The 14,906-nt window shown below is 37.6% G+C and overlaps 1 protein-coding gene across 2 annotated transcripts in view; it reads left to right on the forward strand.

Annotated features, from left to right (window-relative positions):
- LOC115219898 (E3 ubiquitin-protein ligase Praja-1) overlaps positions 1 to 14,906 on the forward strand; it is a 45,847-nt gene that overhangs the window by 29,990 nt on the left and 951 nt on the right. For both annotated transcript variants that reach the window (XM_029790205.2, XM_036509605.1), the window contains exons 5-7: positions 1,341 to 1,452; positions 3,878 to 3,998; positions 11,997 to 12,112. In XM_029790205.2, coding sequence (XP_029646065.1) covers positions 1,341 to 1,452; positions 3,878 to 3,998; positions 11,997 to 12,112 — 349 coding nt within the window. The remainder of the gene's footprint in view (positions 1 to 1,340; positions 1,453 to 3,877; positions 3,999 to 11,996; positions 12,113 to 14,906) is intronic.

The following is a 14,906-nucleotide window of genomic DNA, read 5'->3' on the forward strand; positions in this document are numbered from 1 at the left end:
TCACCATCATCATCACCATCAAGGACGGATCGATAAAAATGTTTTCATTGGTGCAGGAGTGACTATGTGGTAAGAAGCTTACTTTCCAGCCAAATGGTACTGGGTTCAGTCCCACTGTGTGGCACCTTGGGCAAGTATGTTCTACTATAGCCTTGGGCCAACCAAAGCCTTGTGAGTAGATTTGGTAGACGGAAACATATATATATAAACGATGATGATGATGATATATATGTATTTGTGTTTGTGTGTTTGTCTCCCCACCATCCCTTGACAACCGGTGTTGGTGTGTTTATGTTCCCATAACTTAGCGGCTTGGCAAAAGAGACTGAACAAATCGACCCCAGGACTTATTCTTTGTAAGCCTAGTACTTATTCTATCAATCTCTTTTGCTGAACTGCTAAGGTATGGGGATGTAAACACACCAACATTAGTTGACAAGCAATGGTAGGGAGACAAACATAGACACACAAATACATGCATGCATACATACACACACACACACACACCACACACACACACACACACACACACATACATACATACAATGGGCTTCTTATAGTTTCCATCTACCAAATCCACTTTCAAGGCTTTGGTCGGCCCGAGGTTATAGTAGAAGACATTTGCCTATGGTGCCATGCAGTGGGACTGAACCTGGAACCACGTGGTTGGGAAGTGAGCTTCTTACCACACAGCCACTCCTGCACTTCACTCAGTCTTCACCATGCATTTATTTTTCTCAGATACTTGATTTTTCTTTCTAATGAATATCGTTATATTGAATACAGTTCATACTTTACTTTTTACTTACTTTTTTACTTGTTTCAGTCATTTGACTGCGGCCATGCTGGAGCACCGCCTTTAGTCGAGCAAATCGACCCCGGGACTTATTCTTTGTAAGCCCAGTACTTATTCTATCGGTCTCTTTTGCCGAACCGCTAAGTGACGGGGATGTAAGCATACCAGCATCGGTTGTCAAGCAATGCTAGGGGGACAAACACAGACACACACACACACACACATATATATATATACATATATACGATAGGCTTCTTTCAGTTTCCGTCTACCAAATCCACTCACAAGGCATTGGTCGGCCCGGGGCTATAGCAGAAGACACTTGCCCAAGATGCCACGCAGTGGGACTGAACCCGGAACCATGTGGTTGGTTCGCAAGCTACTTACCACACAGCCACTATATTAATTTAACAAAAAAGAAACATTTACTTGTTGAATATTGAAATTTAAAACAGGCCGATTCAGTTAAATCTTTTGTGTTGTTGACATTATTTCAACTTGAGAAAAAAAAAATCTATTGATGTTATTTAAATATAAATTTCAGGTCAACTGCGTTGTCAGAAGATAGTCAGTTAGACATTGCTGAACTGAATCCCTTAGACTTATTATTGATGCGCCAAGATGCACGGAGAGATATGTTGGAACTGATGTTTCAGGTAAGAAAATTTGTTTAATATAATTCCTAAACCTCTGGACTGTATGTCTACAAAAGATATTATGGGACAACAGCAAAACTCCCCAGTATACAACAAATTTTAGAACTCAACATGTCTAATAGCTTATATTTGCAGTTCAAGAGATGTTGTTACTTTCTACATATTTGGCTGGCTACTTCTGTGTTCAAGAATCATTATTATCATTTTCACATCTGCTTTTCTAGGCTCCTATGGGTTGGACTGGTCCTTTATCCACAATGTCATAATTTTTTGAATTTCTTTGTCACCTCCTGGCTCAGTATCCTAGGATCAGCTTTCATCAATTCTGTTTATGTCTTCCTTGGTCTTTCACTTTCAGTTTCCTTCCATTTGGATCTCTTGGCACTTTATCCATTTCTTATCATCTGTATGCATAACATGTTATTATCAATGCAGTTGTCTCTCTTGTACACTGTATCTGATTCCTCTTATTTTCTTGGGTTTTTTTTCTCTCTGCTCATCCATACCACATCACTTATGCACAATAACATTTACACATGCAACAAGTAGTGCTTGCTTCATTTCTTTCAAAGCTTCATTCCTCCTCTACATTCAGTCTCCACATCTAATTTCCATTCAGCATCACATATTGCAAGCAAGCATTATACAATAGAGGTCAGAAGTCAACTCTAGCATACCCCAAGGTCAAGTCATGTCTCCTGCACTTTTCCTTCTCTGTTCATTAACCATCTACTTGCTGTCCTTTCTAACAACACACACTCCAATGCAAATGATACTACCTTTCATTCTTCCTTAACCCTTTTGATACCAACCCGGCTGAAACTGCCTCTGGCTCTGCAGTACAAATGTCTTGCTTTCATAAGTTCTGAATTAAAATCTTCCAACAAACCTTAGTCACAATTTATGTTCCTAACACTAACTTAATGATAACTAAGTTATTTCACTAAATTCTTTGTCGTATTTAAAATTAATTGAAAGAAACACAGAGCATCTCAATAGAAATACAGTAACGAAAGGGTTAATCTTCAACACATGTACCTTTTATACCCAACTCAAATACCTCATACCAAACAGGCGCTACCCCTTAAAACTATGGTACTCTGCCCTCCACCAGTTTACACTTTTCTTGCGAGCATTAACCTCCAGATATTCGAGCTGAACATCAGTCTTACCAGTTTGGGAGGTCCTGCACAGGCAGAAGTCATGAGTTTCGTCTTTGTGTCCATGACTAGCTTAAACTACAATAGAACCAAGTTGGGGTTCTGAGCTACAACTTCAGTTACAGCAACATAAACAACAACTCCCACTAATGAACCAGTAAGTGTGCTGCTTCATGGTTGTTTGATCTACTAAAAGTAATAGCTAAATCTCCTTTGTCTGCCATCTTACAAAAATGAACAGGCACATTAAACCATGTAATTCTAGAGATTCCTAAGAAGACAGGATGGTCTTGACAGGAATGCCTTTGATCATAGGTCTGCTCAATTAGAGTTGATCTGGGACTATATTGCTGCTGCTACAACTACTACTACTAAATATAGAAATCTTAGCTATTCATTCATAATGTTTATTTTGAGTGTCCTTTCCTTATTTTTCACGCAATCAATGAAATTTAAAGAAAGTCTCCATCTACATTTTTGTTATAGTATTATACTGTAGCTGGGACTTATTCTTTGTAAGCCCAGTACTTATTCTATCGGTCTCTTTTGCCGAACTGCTAAGTGACGGGGACGTAAACACACCAGCATCGGTTGTCAAGCGATGTTGGGGGAACAAACACAGACACACAAACATTACACACACATACATCATCATCATCATCATCATCATTTAGCGTCCGCTTTCCATGCTAGCATGGGTTGGACGGTTCAACTGGGGTCTGTGAAGCTGGAAGGCTTCGTCAGGCCCAGTCAGATCTGGCAGTTTTTCTACGGCTGGATGCCCTTCCTAACGCTAACCACTCCACGAGTGTATATACATATATATATATATATATGTATATATATATATATATATATATATATATATATATATATATACATATATACGACAGGCTTCTTTCAGTTTCCGTCTACCAAATCCACTCACATGGCTTTGGTCGGCCCGAGGCTATAGCAGAAGACACTTGCCCAAGATGCCACGCAGTGGGACTGAACCCGGAACCATGTTGTTGGTTAGCAAGCTACTTACCACACAGCCTCTCTCAGAATATTAACCGCCATCTGTGTATTAACACTTTAAATCAGGGTCGCTTTACAAAACGTCCTGTCTCATTCTTTAGCATTAGTGGGAGAACAACAATGATTTATCATAGTATTTAATCTTCTGTCCTCTTCCATGTTAATCAACTATGAACTCATCTTGTCCTTTTTTTTTTTTTTGCTTAATTACTTCTAAAGTTGCTTTGTATTTTTCTCTTTAACAGAATGTTATTTTGCAGATGCTGGCTGTCCATCCAGATTTACTCAATGATCAAGCCCCACCCCCTGCTCCTCTGACTCTCATTGACAACTTGCAGACTGTCGTTGTGACACAGGAAGATATCAGTAAGCCTGTCTTTATTACAAATTGAGCAAAAAAAAAAAATATATACGAATAAGGTTACTGTTATTTGTGGCACTTGTGGGTTTTATAATTGTAACATATCTCTTTTATTTTGGAAATGAATGACACTCATTTACAGCCATGACAAAGAGACAGAAGCATGTATGTACATATGTAGATGGCGTTAGGAAGGGCATCCAGCTGTAGAAATCATGCCAAATCAGACTGGAACCTGGTGCAGCTCTCCAGTTTACCAGTTGCCGTCAAACCGTTTAACTCATGCCAGCATGGAAATCAGACGTTAAATGAGGATGATATATATATATATATATATATATATATATATATATATTTTGTGAAATAGAAAGATGAATAATCTTGTTGCAGATTAATCAAAAGTTTAACCGATACCTTGGTAGCAAAAATCACAGCAGAAGACAGCACGGTTGGAGGTACAACCATATGGTGTTGCAACCGTGCGTTAGTGCGGATAATTGAATTTTAATATTATTAGTGAATTGAAGAAATGGAGTTGAACGAAGATTGAACAGAAATCGTTTTATTGCATTCTACAGCAGTGACCATTGGGTAGAGCTGTTTACCAACTGACGGCCGCGCGATCAAACGCACACACGTACACATAAAATATTTTCTACCCCTTGACAGAGTTCTCAGCAGTGACCAGAATGTAGCGCTTCTTACCAACTTGCTGCCGCACACATATATAGAACAGTACACACACACATGTCTCTAAGTAGATTTTGTCTCGCCCCATATAATACACCTAATATTCTTTAAATAGTCAGAACTTTAGTCTCGGTCACAAAGAACATCTACGCACCCCGTGCCCTCACCCACCGAAATGACCGCTGCCTGACCCGTTAAAATCCTCAACGCACCCACCACCCGTTTTCAACATACATTGATAAACAGTTTGGCCATGGGCTCTTAGGAGCCTCGTTCGATTTGTTTTGCTCCGCCTCTGTTCTGTTTTTGTTTATTCCAACGGATTTCCTATTTCTTCCTGAAGAGAAAGACACAATATGGTCTCATTTTCAATCGGAATTTGGTAAATTGTGCCTTTCGAAACACGTGTAGAATGCAATAAAACGATTTCTGTTCAATCTTCGTTCAACTCCATTTCTTCAATTCACTAATAATATATATATAATATATATATAATATATATATATATATATATATACTTGGGCTTCCTTCAGTTTCTTATTTCTTTATTGCCCACAAAGGGCTAGACATAGAGGGGACAATCAAGAAGAGACAAACGGATTAAGTCGATTACAACGACCCCAGTGCGTCACTGGTACTTAATTTATCGACCCCAAAAGGATGAAAGGCAAATTGACCTCGGCGGAATTTGAACTCAGAACGTGTACGGCAGACGAAATACCACTAAGCATATTGCCCGGCGTGCTAACGTTTCTGCCAGCTCGTCGCCTTCTTTCAATTTCTGCCTACCAAATCCATTCACAAGGCTTTTGTTGGCCCAGGGGTGTAGTATAAGACACCTGCCCTAAGTGCCATGCCGTGTTTACCCAAAACCATGTGTTTAGGAAGCAAACTTCGCAACACGATCATACCTGCGTCTGTCCTAATCATAAATATTCTCTAGTTTTCCTATTCTTCATTACATCTCGTAAGTTATTCTTTTACTAGTTTCAGTCATTAGACCGCAACCATGATGGAACACTGCTTTTGATGATATTTTGTCATTTTATAATTAACCCAATTACTCGTCTCGCTTATTTTATCAAATGGTTCGATTCACCCGAGTTGTCCTTTCAGTGAGTTACTTCCCTTCGATCGACTTGCAAACCACACTGAGAGAGGAGAGTGAGAGGAGACTTCAACGCGTATTGTCCGTCGTTTCTATCACCTTTTGTAAATTATTGAAACTCTCACTTTTCTGTGGATCGTCATATTTTAGCTATGGTGGTATAAGGGTAAAAGACTTAGTTGAGCGATCTTTCGTCTCTAGTAGACCTTTCCGTCGATTTCCGTAAAAATTTTTTTTTCATATGGGCTTGCGGGAACTTTTGAAGTAATGAGAGCGAAAGAGACACATTACTCTCTCTGTCTCTTCACACACACTAACAGAAGTACTTCACTTACACAACATACTGTCTGTCTCCCACACCCCATCAAACACACACACACACACATGTACATCAATGCTTACCATGCACGGTAACTTCAAAAGAACTTCCCTCGTCATACAATCGCTTTCTCTTAGTCTCTTTCGTTCTCATTACTTCAAAAGTTCCTGCAAGCCCATATGTAAAAAAAAAATTTTTTTACGGAAATCGACGGAAAGGTCTACTAGAGACGAAAGATTGCCCTTAGTTGTCGCCTATTTCAACACCACTACCTGGCCTATCAGTCGCTTTTGTAGAGTCCAACGTGTAGCATAAGACTTGTTCTCTAGTTTGAAGATATCGAGATCCGTCTTCTTTGTCCCTCCAGTCTTAGTGACCATGACAAAGATCCATGGACGTCAGGCTTCTCTCCCTGACTAAACTTTTTAAAAAATAAGCTATATGGTAGATACAAATATGATAATATAAACAAATCAAAATCGCTGACGTGGCCGATGACAGTACCCTATGATTGGCACTCGTGCCCTTGGAACGTTAAAAGCATATCCGAGCGTGATCGATGCCAGGGCCATGGATTGGCTCCTGTGCCGGTGACACGGGAAAAGCACCATTTGAGCGTTATTGTTGCTAGCGTCACCTTACCAGCATGTGTGCCGGTGGCACGTGAAAAACAACATTTGAGCATGGTCGTTGCTAGTACCGCTGGACTGGCTCCCGTGCAGGTAGCACGTAAAAACACCTTTTAAGCGTGGTCGTTGCCAGAACCGCCCGACTGGCCCTCTTACAATGGCCTTATTGCAGGACGTTACCACCTTTTTCACTGTCTTATTAAAAGTCACTTTTGCTGTCACCCTTATATTTTTTCGTCCTTTTTGATGTAGCAAACGGTAGATACATTGATACCATAATGGTAGCCTACATCTGCATGCCTTCAACCTTCTTTAAGCATGTCGAGGAGTCTCACCATTTCTGCTATAGTAAGCATCTTCCTCTGGTCCTTGGGTTGACTGCTAGAAGTCTTAGACGGTGCAGAACATAGGGCTTGAAATAAATTCACAATTTTACACACAAAAGTAAAACAACACCGCACACTCTCCTCCCGTGTTTCGTTTTCCATACACTATGTGAAATTCTTTGTTTACTCACCTATGGTACTCATAGTATTTTCTTTTAATATTTTAATTAATGTGTTATACAGTGTAATACTGTACAGTATTTTTATTTATTAATTTTTAGGTGTGAAAATGCTTATTTTATCAGAGAAATAATTAAAATCTAAACAAATATAAATACCTATTGGCTGCAGAAACCCGCAATATACTGAGAAGTCTGTGGTATAAATTTACATATATTAGCCAGAAAAATCCACAATGTACTGAGGACATGATAGGTAGACTGCAATATGGCAAGTGATTACTGTAAATACAATTTAGAAAGTAATCCAATATTTTGCAGAAACTTGTGAGCTTAAATTTGTATAAAACACATGTTTCTGGCAACTCCAAAAATAAATAAATCTTTTCGTTATCTTTCTGATTTTGGTAAAAGGCCAGCAGTTTTTAGTGGGAGGGGCATATCAATTACATTGACTCCAATACTTAACTGGTACTATATTTTATTGTGCTTTCGCCATTCTCCATAGTTGTGTTGTGATTTTAAGCAATTATGTAGATTGTAGAAAGGCTTTCTGATGTATTTTATAGTTTTCAGATACAGTCATTTGATTCCCTAAAATAGCCATAGGATTTGAACCCGTTTCATCTGACTTTGTGCTTGTAAATTATAATAAAGTGTTATTAGAATATTAAATGGAAAGTTAAAAATGAGTGGATTCAATATTAAACAGATGAATATATTGGTTCATTTGTTTAAATATGTAGGCTCTTCTTTTGTTTGAATATATGGACTTGGCTGGATATTGATAGTGTATATTTGTATCTTACCGAATAAGTGTAAATTAAAATGTGTATATTGTTTTCAAGAGTTGGTCGAATTGTAAGCAAATAAAAGCCTAAGTTCGCTGCTTTCTTTTTCGAACTGTCGGTATACTTTAAGTTGTAAATGAGTGTCACTGTCATACAAGCAACGTCGTTCATTTCCAAGAAAGATAAAATAGATCTGTTACAATTATAAGACCCACATGGAGCGCAAGTGTAATTTCAATAAAGAACAAAATAAGAATTTTTAACACTAACATAAAAGCGGTGTTATTGTATGGGGCTGAGACATGGTGAACAACAGTTTAGTCAAATAAGCAAATACAATCATTCATCAACAGATGCTTGCATAGTATACTTAAAATTAGATGGCCTGAACACATAAGCAATATGGAGCTATGGCAAAGAACAAATCAAGTTTCGATTAGGGAGCAAATATTTAAGAAAAAGTGGAAGTGGATTGGTAGCGAAAAGTGCTTTACAGTGGAATCTGGATGGATATAGAAAGAAAGGTAGGCCTAAGAAATCATGGCGTAGATCAACACAAAAGGAACTAGAGAAAGGGGGACATTTATGGCAGAGTATAAGTACAGAAGCGAAAAATTATGCGACATGGAATTCAGTTATAAGTGGCCTATACTCCACGTTGGAGGGTTAAAGGCAGAAAAAAAAAATAAGTGCCACTAATAACAGTAAACTCATTGTGAGAACACAAGCAGAATGGAGCAAATGTTGTGGCCCACAGAGCCAACTCAGCACCAGACAGCCTGGCCAATCTAGGTGATATTTTATTGATTCTAGGAAGAGGAAAAGCAAAGCTGAACTCAGACTGTAAAGATCGAGGAAAAAATACTTCTAATATTTCATCCGATGTGCTAACAATTCTACTAGCTTACTGTCTTAATAATGCGGTTTCTAATTCAGGCTCAAGGTTTGCAGTTTTGAGGAAATGGGGATAGTTGATACCATTGATTCCAGCACTTGTCTGATATTTGATTTTATCAATCCCAGAAGGATGACAGGCAAAGCTGGCCTGCGAAGTATTTGAACTCAGAGAGAACATAACTAAATGTTGCAAACCATTTTATTCAAATCTCTAACAATTTTGCTAACTTAACATCACACTTTCCTTTCAAATTCAGGCACAAGGCCAAAAATTTGTAGGGTGGTGTTGGTTAAATTGACCCTAGTATTTACTGGCATTTTAGTTTATTGACCCTGGAACAACAAATAAGAAAGTTGACTTTGGTGTAATTTGAACTCAGAACATACAACTAAATACCACTAACGATTGTATCAATGCACTGAATAATTCTTTTCTACTCTAGGCACAAGGCCCAAAATTTTGGGGGAGGTGGGGCCAGTCGATTAGATCAACCCCAGTACGCAACTGGTACTTAATTTATCGATCCTGAAAGGATGGAAAGCAAAGTCAACCTTGGTGGAATTTGAACTCAGAACGTAAAGACAGATGAAATACCTATTTCTTTACTACCCACAAGGGGCTAAACACAGAGAGGACAAACAAGGATAGACAAACAGATTAAGTCGATTACATCAACCCCAGTGCGTAACTGGTACTTAATTTATCGACCCCGAAAGGATGAAAGGCAAAGTCAACCGTGGTGGAATTTGAACTCAGAACATAACAGAAGACGAAATACCACTAAGCATTTCGCCCGGCATGCTAACATTTCTGCCAGCTCGCCGCCTTCATGCACTGAATAATCTGACAACAATGTTGCCAGTGATTATTAGGAATCATCCCTCTCAAAGTCCTGGGCAATAGGAGATATAACCTTTATACATTGTTAGATGATAAATTTTCTATTCTTAACTTAAATACACTCTGATAAGATGTGTCAAAGCTGATAAAAGCCAACTCGGTCAGTATCACAATACCTTAGTTGCTTGGTTTGTACAAACTCTTTCTAACTACAGAATTATTTTAGAGCAATTCTAAATTTGTATTCTTGTACAAATGATAATTATAAATGTGTTTTTTTTGTGTGTGTGTATAATGTACATTTTTGTGTTTTAGTCTTCTGGAGGTTGGCAAAGACTTTAGCATGTTGGACGAAATGCTTTTAGTGTGTGGCATTTCTTCTTGCACTTTATGTTCTGAGTTCAAATCCAACCAGGATCAACTTTGCTTTTCATCATTTCAGAGCTGATAAAATAAAGTACCAGTTAAATACAGAGTGTGGGGGTGGGGGATTAATATCAAACTAAGCTCCCGCCCCCTAAAATTACTGGCTTCATGCCAAAATTTGAAACAGCTATTACCTTTTGTCATTTAAACATACTAAACTCTGATGTAGCTCAGTCTGCCTATCTGTAAATATGTACAACAATCAAAGCAACTCACCACATGAAGCAGGAAGAATAATATTAAACTGACAAGTTGTTTTTCAAGTTTGCATTACTGAGTTTTGAGTTTAGTTCCCTTTTGTGGGTGTAACCAGAACAGTGGTTGTTGTTGTTTGACTCGAGGTCAGCTCTGACTAAGGAGATATATATCGACAAAAGCGTTCTGACTGGGACTATCAAGTCTTTTATTCAGACCAAAGTCCTATTATTTAATGTACGCTTTCCCTTTTTTGCCCTTCAATATTTGTTCAAATTAATCACCTTGCACAAATACTAACTCCAAGGAAAAAATTTTATGCAAAGAGAAAGTAAAGTAGGATAAAGTTTTTTGTTGTAGAGGAGCTACATAGCTACTCACATTCTAGAAAATGAAAAATTCATTAATAGTTGTTGTTGTTAGCCTAAGATCAAGGATATTCCAGCCATGCCCAAATTATCCTTTTTTTAGAAACATAGTGTATCTAAGGAAGTAGAGGGATTTTGGAGGCTATATTTAGAAAGTCAGGTCACCCCATTCTTGTTGGTTTGCTACCTCATAAAGGATCTTAATCCAGCAAGTTTTGTTGATATTGTTCCTAATATGTCACCTCAGGGAGCAAGGGAGAGAGATAGAGATGACAGACAATGTTGAGATTATATAATATACTCTACTTTAAAAAAGTCTTAAGTGGATTCTTCTGCATAAGGAAAGAGGAATATTTGTAGTATAATGGTTTGATGTTGGCAGTAGAATGTTAGATCAAATGCTTTGTAATATTTAGAATTAGTTTCTCTAGAATATGAGCTCAGTCTCTGTTAGAATCAACCCTACTTTTAACCCTGTGACATTCAGATTACTCAGTCAAGTATATCATCATCATCATCATTTAGCGTCCGTTTTCCATGCTAGCATGGGTTGGACGGTTCAACTGGGGTCTGTGAAGCCAGAAGGCTGCATCAGGCCCAGTCTGATCTGGCAGTGTTTCTACGGCTGGATGCCCTTCCTAACGCCAACCACTCCGCGAGTGTAGTGGGTGCTTTTTACGTGCCACCCGCACAGGAGCCAGATGGAGCCAGACGGAGCTGGCAAACGGCCACGAACGGATGGTGCTTTTACGTGCCACCAGCACGGGGGCCAGGCGAGGCTTATTTATTCATATTGGTTTGAAGTAATCCTGCATCATCTCATAGCTTTGAGATTTCGATGATGTGATTGTTTACTTTTAGAATGACATTGTCAGCTAGGTATGATAAGCCAAATCTGGCCAGTTTGAACATAAAACAGGTAGGATACTTCAACTGAATATATCCAGTTTAAATGTTAAAAGGTTAAGACAAAGTATGAGTTGAAAGAGGTTTGACTGCTATTTCTAACAGGTTGGGTTACCATGTACAGGTTCCCTTGTTAGTTTGCCATAACATGAATTGGATCTTGTTGGTACCAAGTAGAAGTCAATACTCATGGATGGATTCATCTCCTTTGATCCTGAATAATCTAATGGTAGAGGGTTCAAAAATGTATGGGTTATGATTTTGTTCATATGAATATGCCTAATCGGTTGTGTGTAGTTATCTAACCAAGAGTTATTTTCATTTCAAGATGAAGAAGCCAGCTGTCCAATCTGTTTATGTCCATGGGAATTAGAAGAGAAAATGGCTAAACTACCATGTCATCATCTCTTCCACATGTTATGTATTCGGGCATGGCTTATAAAGGTAAGCATTATACAAGTAATTTTCCTCTTGTTCAGATTTAATCTCAGACTGATAAAATACATTGATTTCTATTTTCATTTTATCAATGTCTTAAGGTACTTCATTTATGAGTGTTGTTAAATACCAATACTGTGTGTCTTTAAAGAGACCTTCCCTGGATGAAATTCTAGTCATGAAGCATTTAACGACACACCTACATCAAGATTGTGACATTGATAATGTTTGTTATGCTTCTGATTCAAATTTTGAGTTTTGTTTTACTTGTGTAGCACAGTTTCACACCAGGAGATAGATTTTATGCTATCTTTATATACTTGAGGCCAGGAATTTGAATTTGACTCAAAGTCAAATTAAGTATGTAAGTATGTGGCACCAGTTAGCTGAAATAAAAACAAAATATTGATGTGTCATTCCCATTTGCCTCCAAGGTGGTTCGTTTCAACTGGTTTTGAAGTATACAAGGTGTGTTTTTTAAACATTGTGTATCTTTAAAGGGACCTTCCCTGGACGAAATACTGCAGTCAGGAAGTATTTAACAACCCACATACATCAAGATTGTGACATTGATAATGTCACAATATAGAGCTGCTTCTAACTCAAATTTTTGAGTTTTGTTTTACTTGTGTAGCACAGTTGCACATCAGATAGATTTTATGATATCTGTATATACTTGGGGCCAACAGTTTGAATTTGTCTAGAGTTCAAATCAAATATATGATGAGCCGAAATAATTGAAATATCAATGTCTGTAGTTCTCATTCACCTCAGCAACAGTTTGTCTTGCTTGCCTTTGAAGTATACAATGTGTGATTTTTAACATCGTATGTCTTTAAAGGGACCTTCCCTACAAAATACTGCAATCATGAAGCGTTTAATAACACGCATGCTTCAAATATGTGACCTCAATAATATTCATGTTATTAGAGCTACTTCTGATTCAGAATTTAAATTTTCTTTTATTTGTACAACATTAGCAGATAGATTATATGCTATATGTATATATTTGAGGTCGACAGTTTGAATTCAACTCAAGGTCAAATTGAGTATGTGGCACCAACTAGCTGAAACGAAAAATATTAACAGGTCATTCTCATTCGCCTCAAAAGCAGTTCGTTTCACCTGGCTTCAAAGTATACAATCCGTGTTTTTTAACATTCTATGTCTTTAACCTTTAGCATTCAGATTATTCTGTCAAAAGTAATGCTTATTTATTCACATTGTTTTAACCCTTTAGTATTTAAACCGGCCATATCCGGCCAAAATATTTAATCTGTTTTATGTTCAAACTGACCAGATCCAGGCCCTCACACCTACCCTACAATGTTATTCTATATTAAGTAATTACACCATCAAGATCTTGAAGATATGAGATAATGCATGATTAATTCAAATCAATGGGAATCAATAAGCATTATATTTGATAAAATAATCTGAACACTAAAGGGTTAAATTAAATCATGCATCATCTTGTAGCTTTGAGATTTTGATGAGGTAACTGCTAATTTCGAGAATGATATTGTAGGGTTGGAGGGGGAGGGGCCAGATCTGGCTAGTTTGAATATAAAACAGCTGGGATATTTTGGCTAGGTATGACCTGTTTAAATACTAAAGGGACTTACCCCTGGATGAAATACTGCAGTCAGAAAGTATTTAACAACACACATACCTTATGTGACATTGATAATGTTTACATTATAGTACTGCTTCTAACTTGAAAATTTCAATTTTATTTTTAATGTAACAAATTGAATAAAGCCAATTATTTTTTATGTTGTTTTTTTAAAGAGCTTTGAAACTTTTTCTTCTTTCATATTTAGTTTTCCAAATTAAAATAATGAAATTATTGTATACAGTGCTCAGGTGCACCACAACTTGTCAGAAAGTGCATATAAAGTACATGCAGTAATGTAGAAATGTCTGGAAGGCGAACAATGTATGAGTTAGATACATGCTTGTGTGTGTATGGAGGGGAGAAAATCAAGTGTAGTGTTGGCGAATCTCAGGAAGCATGGAAGTTTTGATGGATGCAGTGCTCCGACAACTAACAACCGATGCCGGCAGTTTGAGATAGTTGTCTTTCACAAATACATAAAATATTTAGGTTGAACCCTCTGCTGTTGTATAATGGTTGTAAACAATGGTTGTAGAAGACATGGTGTGGGGTCATAGGCTGGCTGATAGAATAGAAGGTATTCATATGTCGTAGATGCATAGAGAAGTTGGTAGCACTAAGAGCAATCCCATGAAATGAATTCTTTAAAAAGTGCCTGGAATATTCTGTCGAAGTAATTGACAGTTTCTGTTATTTAGATAATCTAATAAACAATGAAAGAATTTTAGCCAGAGTTAGGACGGGATAGAAAGAATTTCCGGTGTTGCCTCTCGTGGCAACAAGGGAATTTTCTGTCCAGATCAGGCATACTGCATGACACTTTGTATATGAAGTATGGTATTGCATGGTAGCAAAACATGGAGCATTATTAAATGCAAAGTAATGTGATGAGCTTGCTTCATGTTAGTGTGTGTGTGTGTGTGTGTATGTGTGTGAATAGTGAAGCACAAGTGGGCGAGAGAAAAACAAAAACTGGATTATAAGAAGGATTGGCTGTGTGGTAAGAACCTTGTTTCCCGACCACATGGTTCTGGGTTCAGTCCCACTGCATGGTACCTTGGGCAAGTGTCTTCTACTATGACCCCAGGTCGACCAAATATTTATATTTAAATTTTAAAATATTTTACTATTTGTTTTTATATATAAAATTTTTTAAATATTTTACCTTTTTTTTATATATAA

This window comes from Octopus sinensis, linkage group LG15 (assembly GCF_006345805.1).
Source record: "Octopus sinensis linkage group LG15, ASM634580v1, whole genome shotgun sequence".
Lineage (NCBI taxonomy): Eukaryota > Metazoa > Mollusca > Cephalopoda > Octopoda > Octopodidae > Octopus > Octopus sinensis.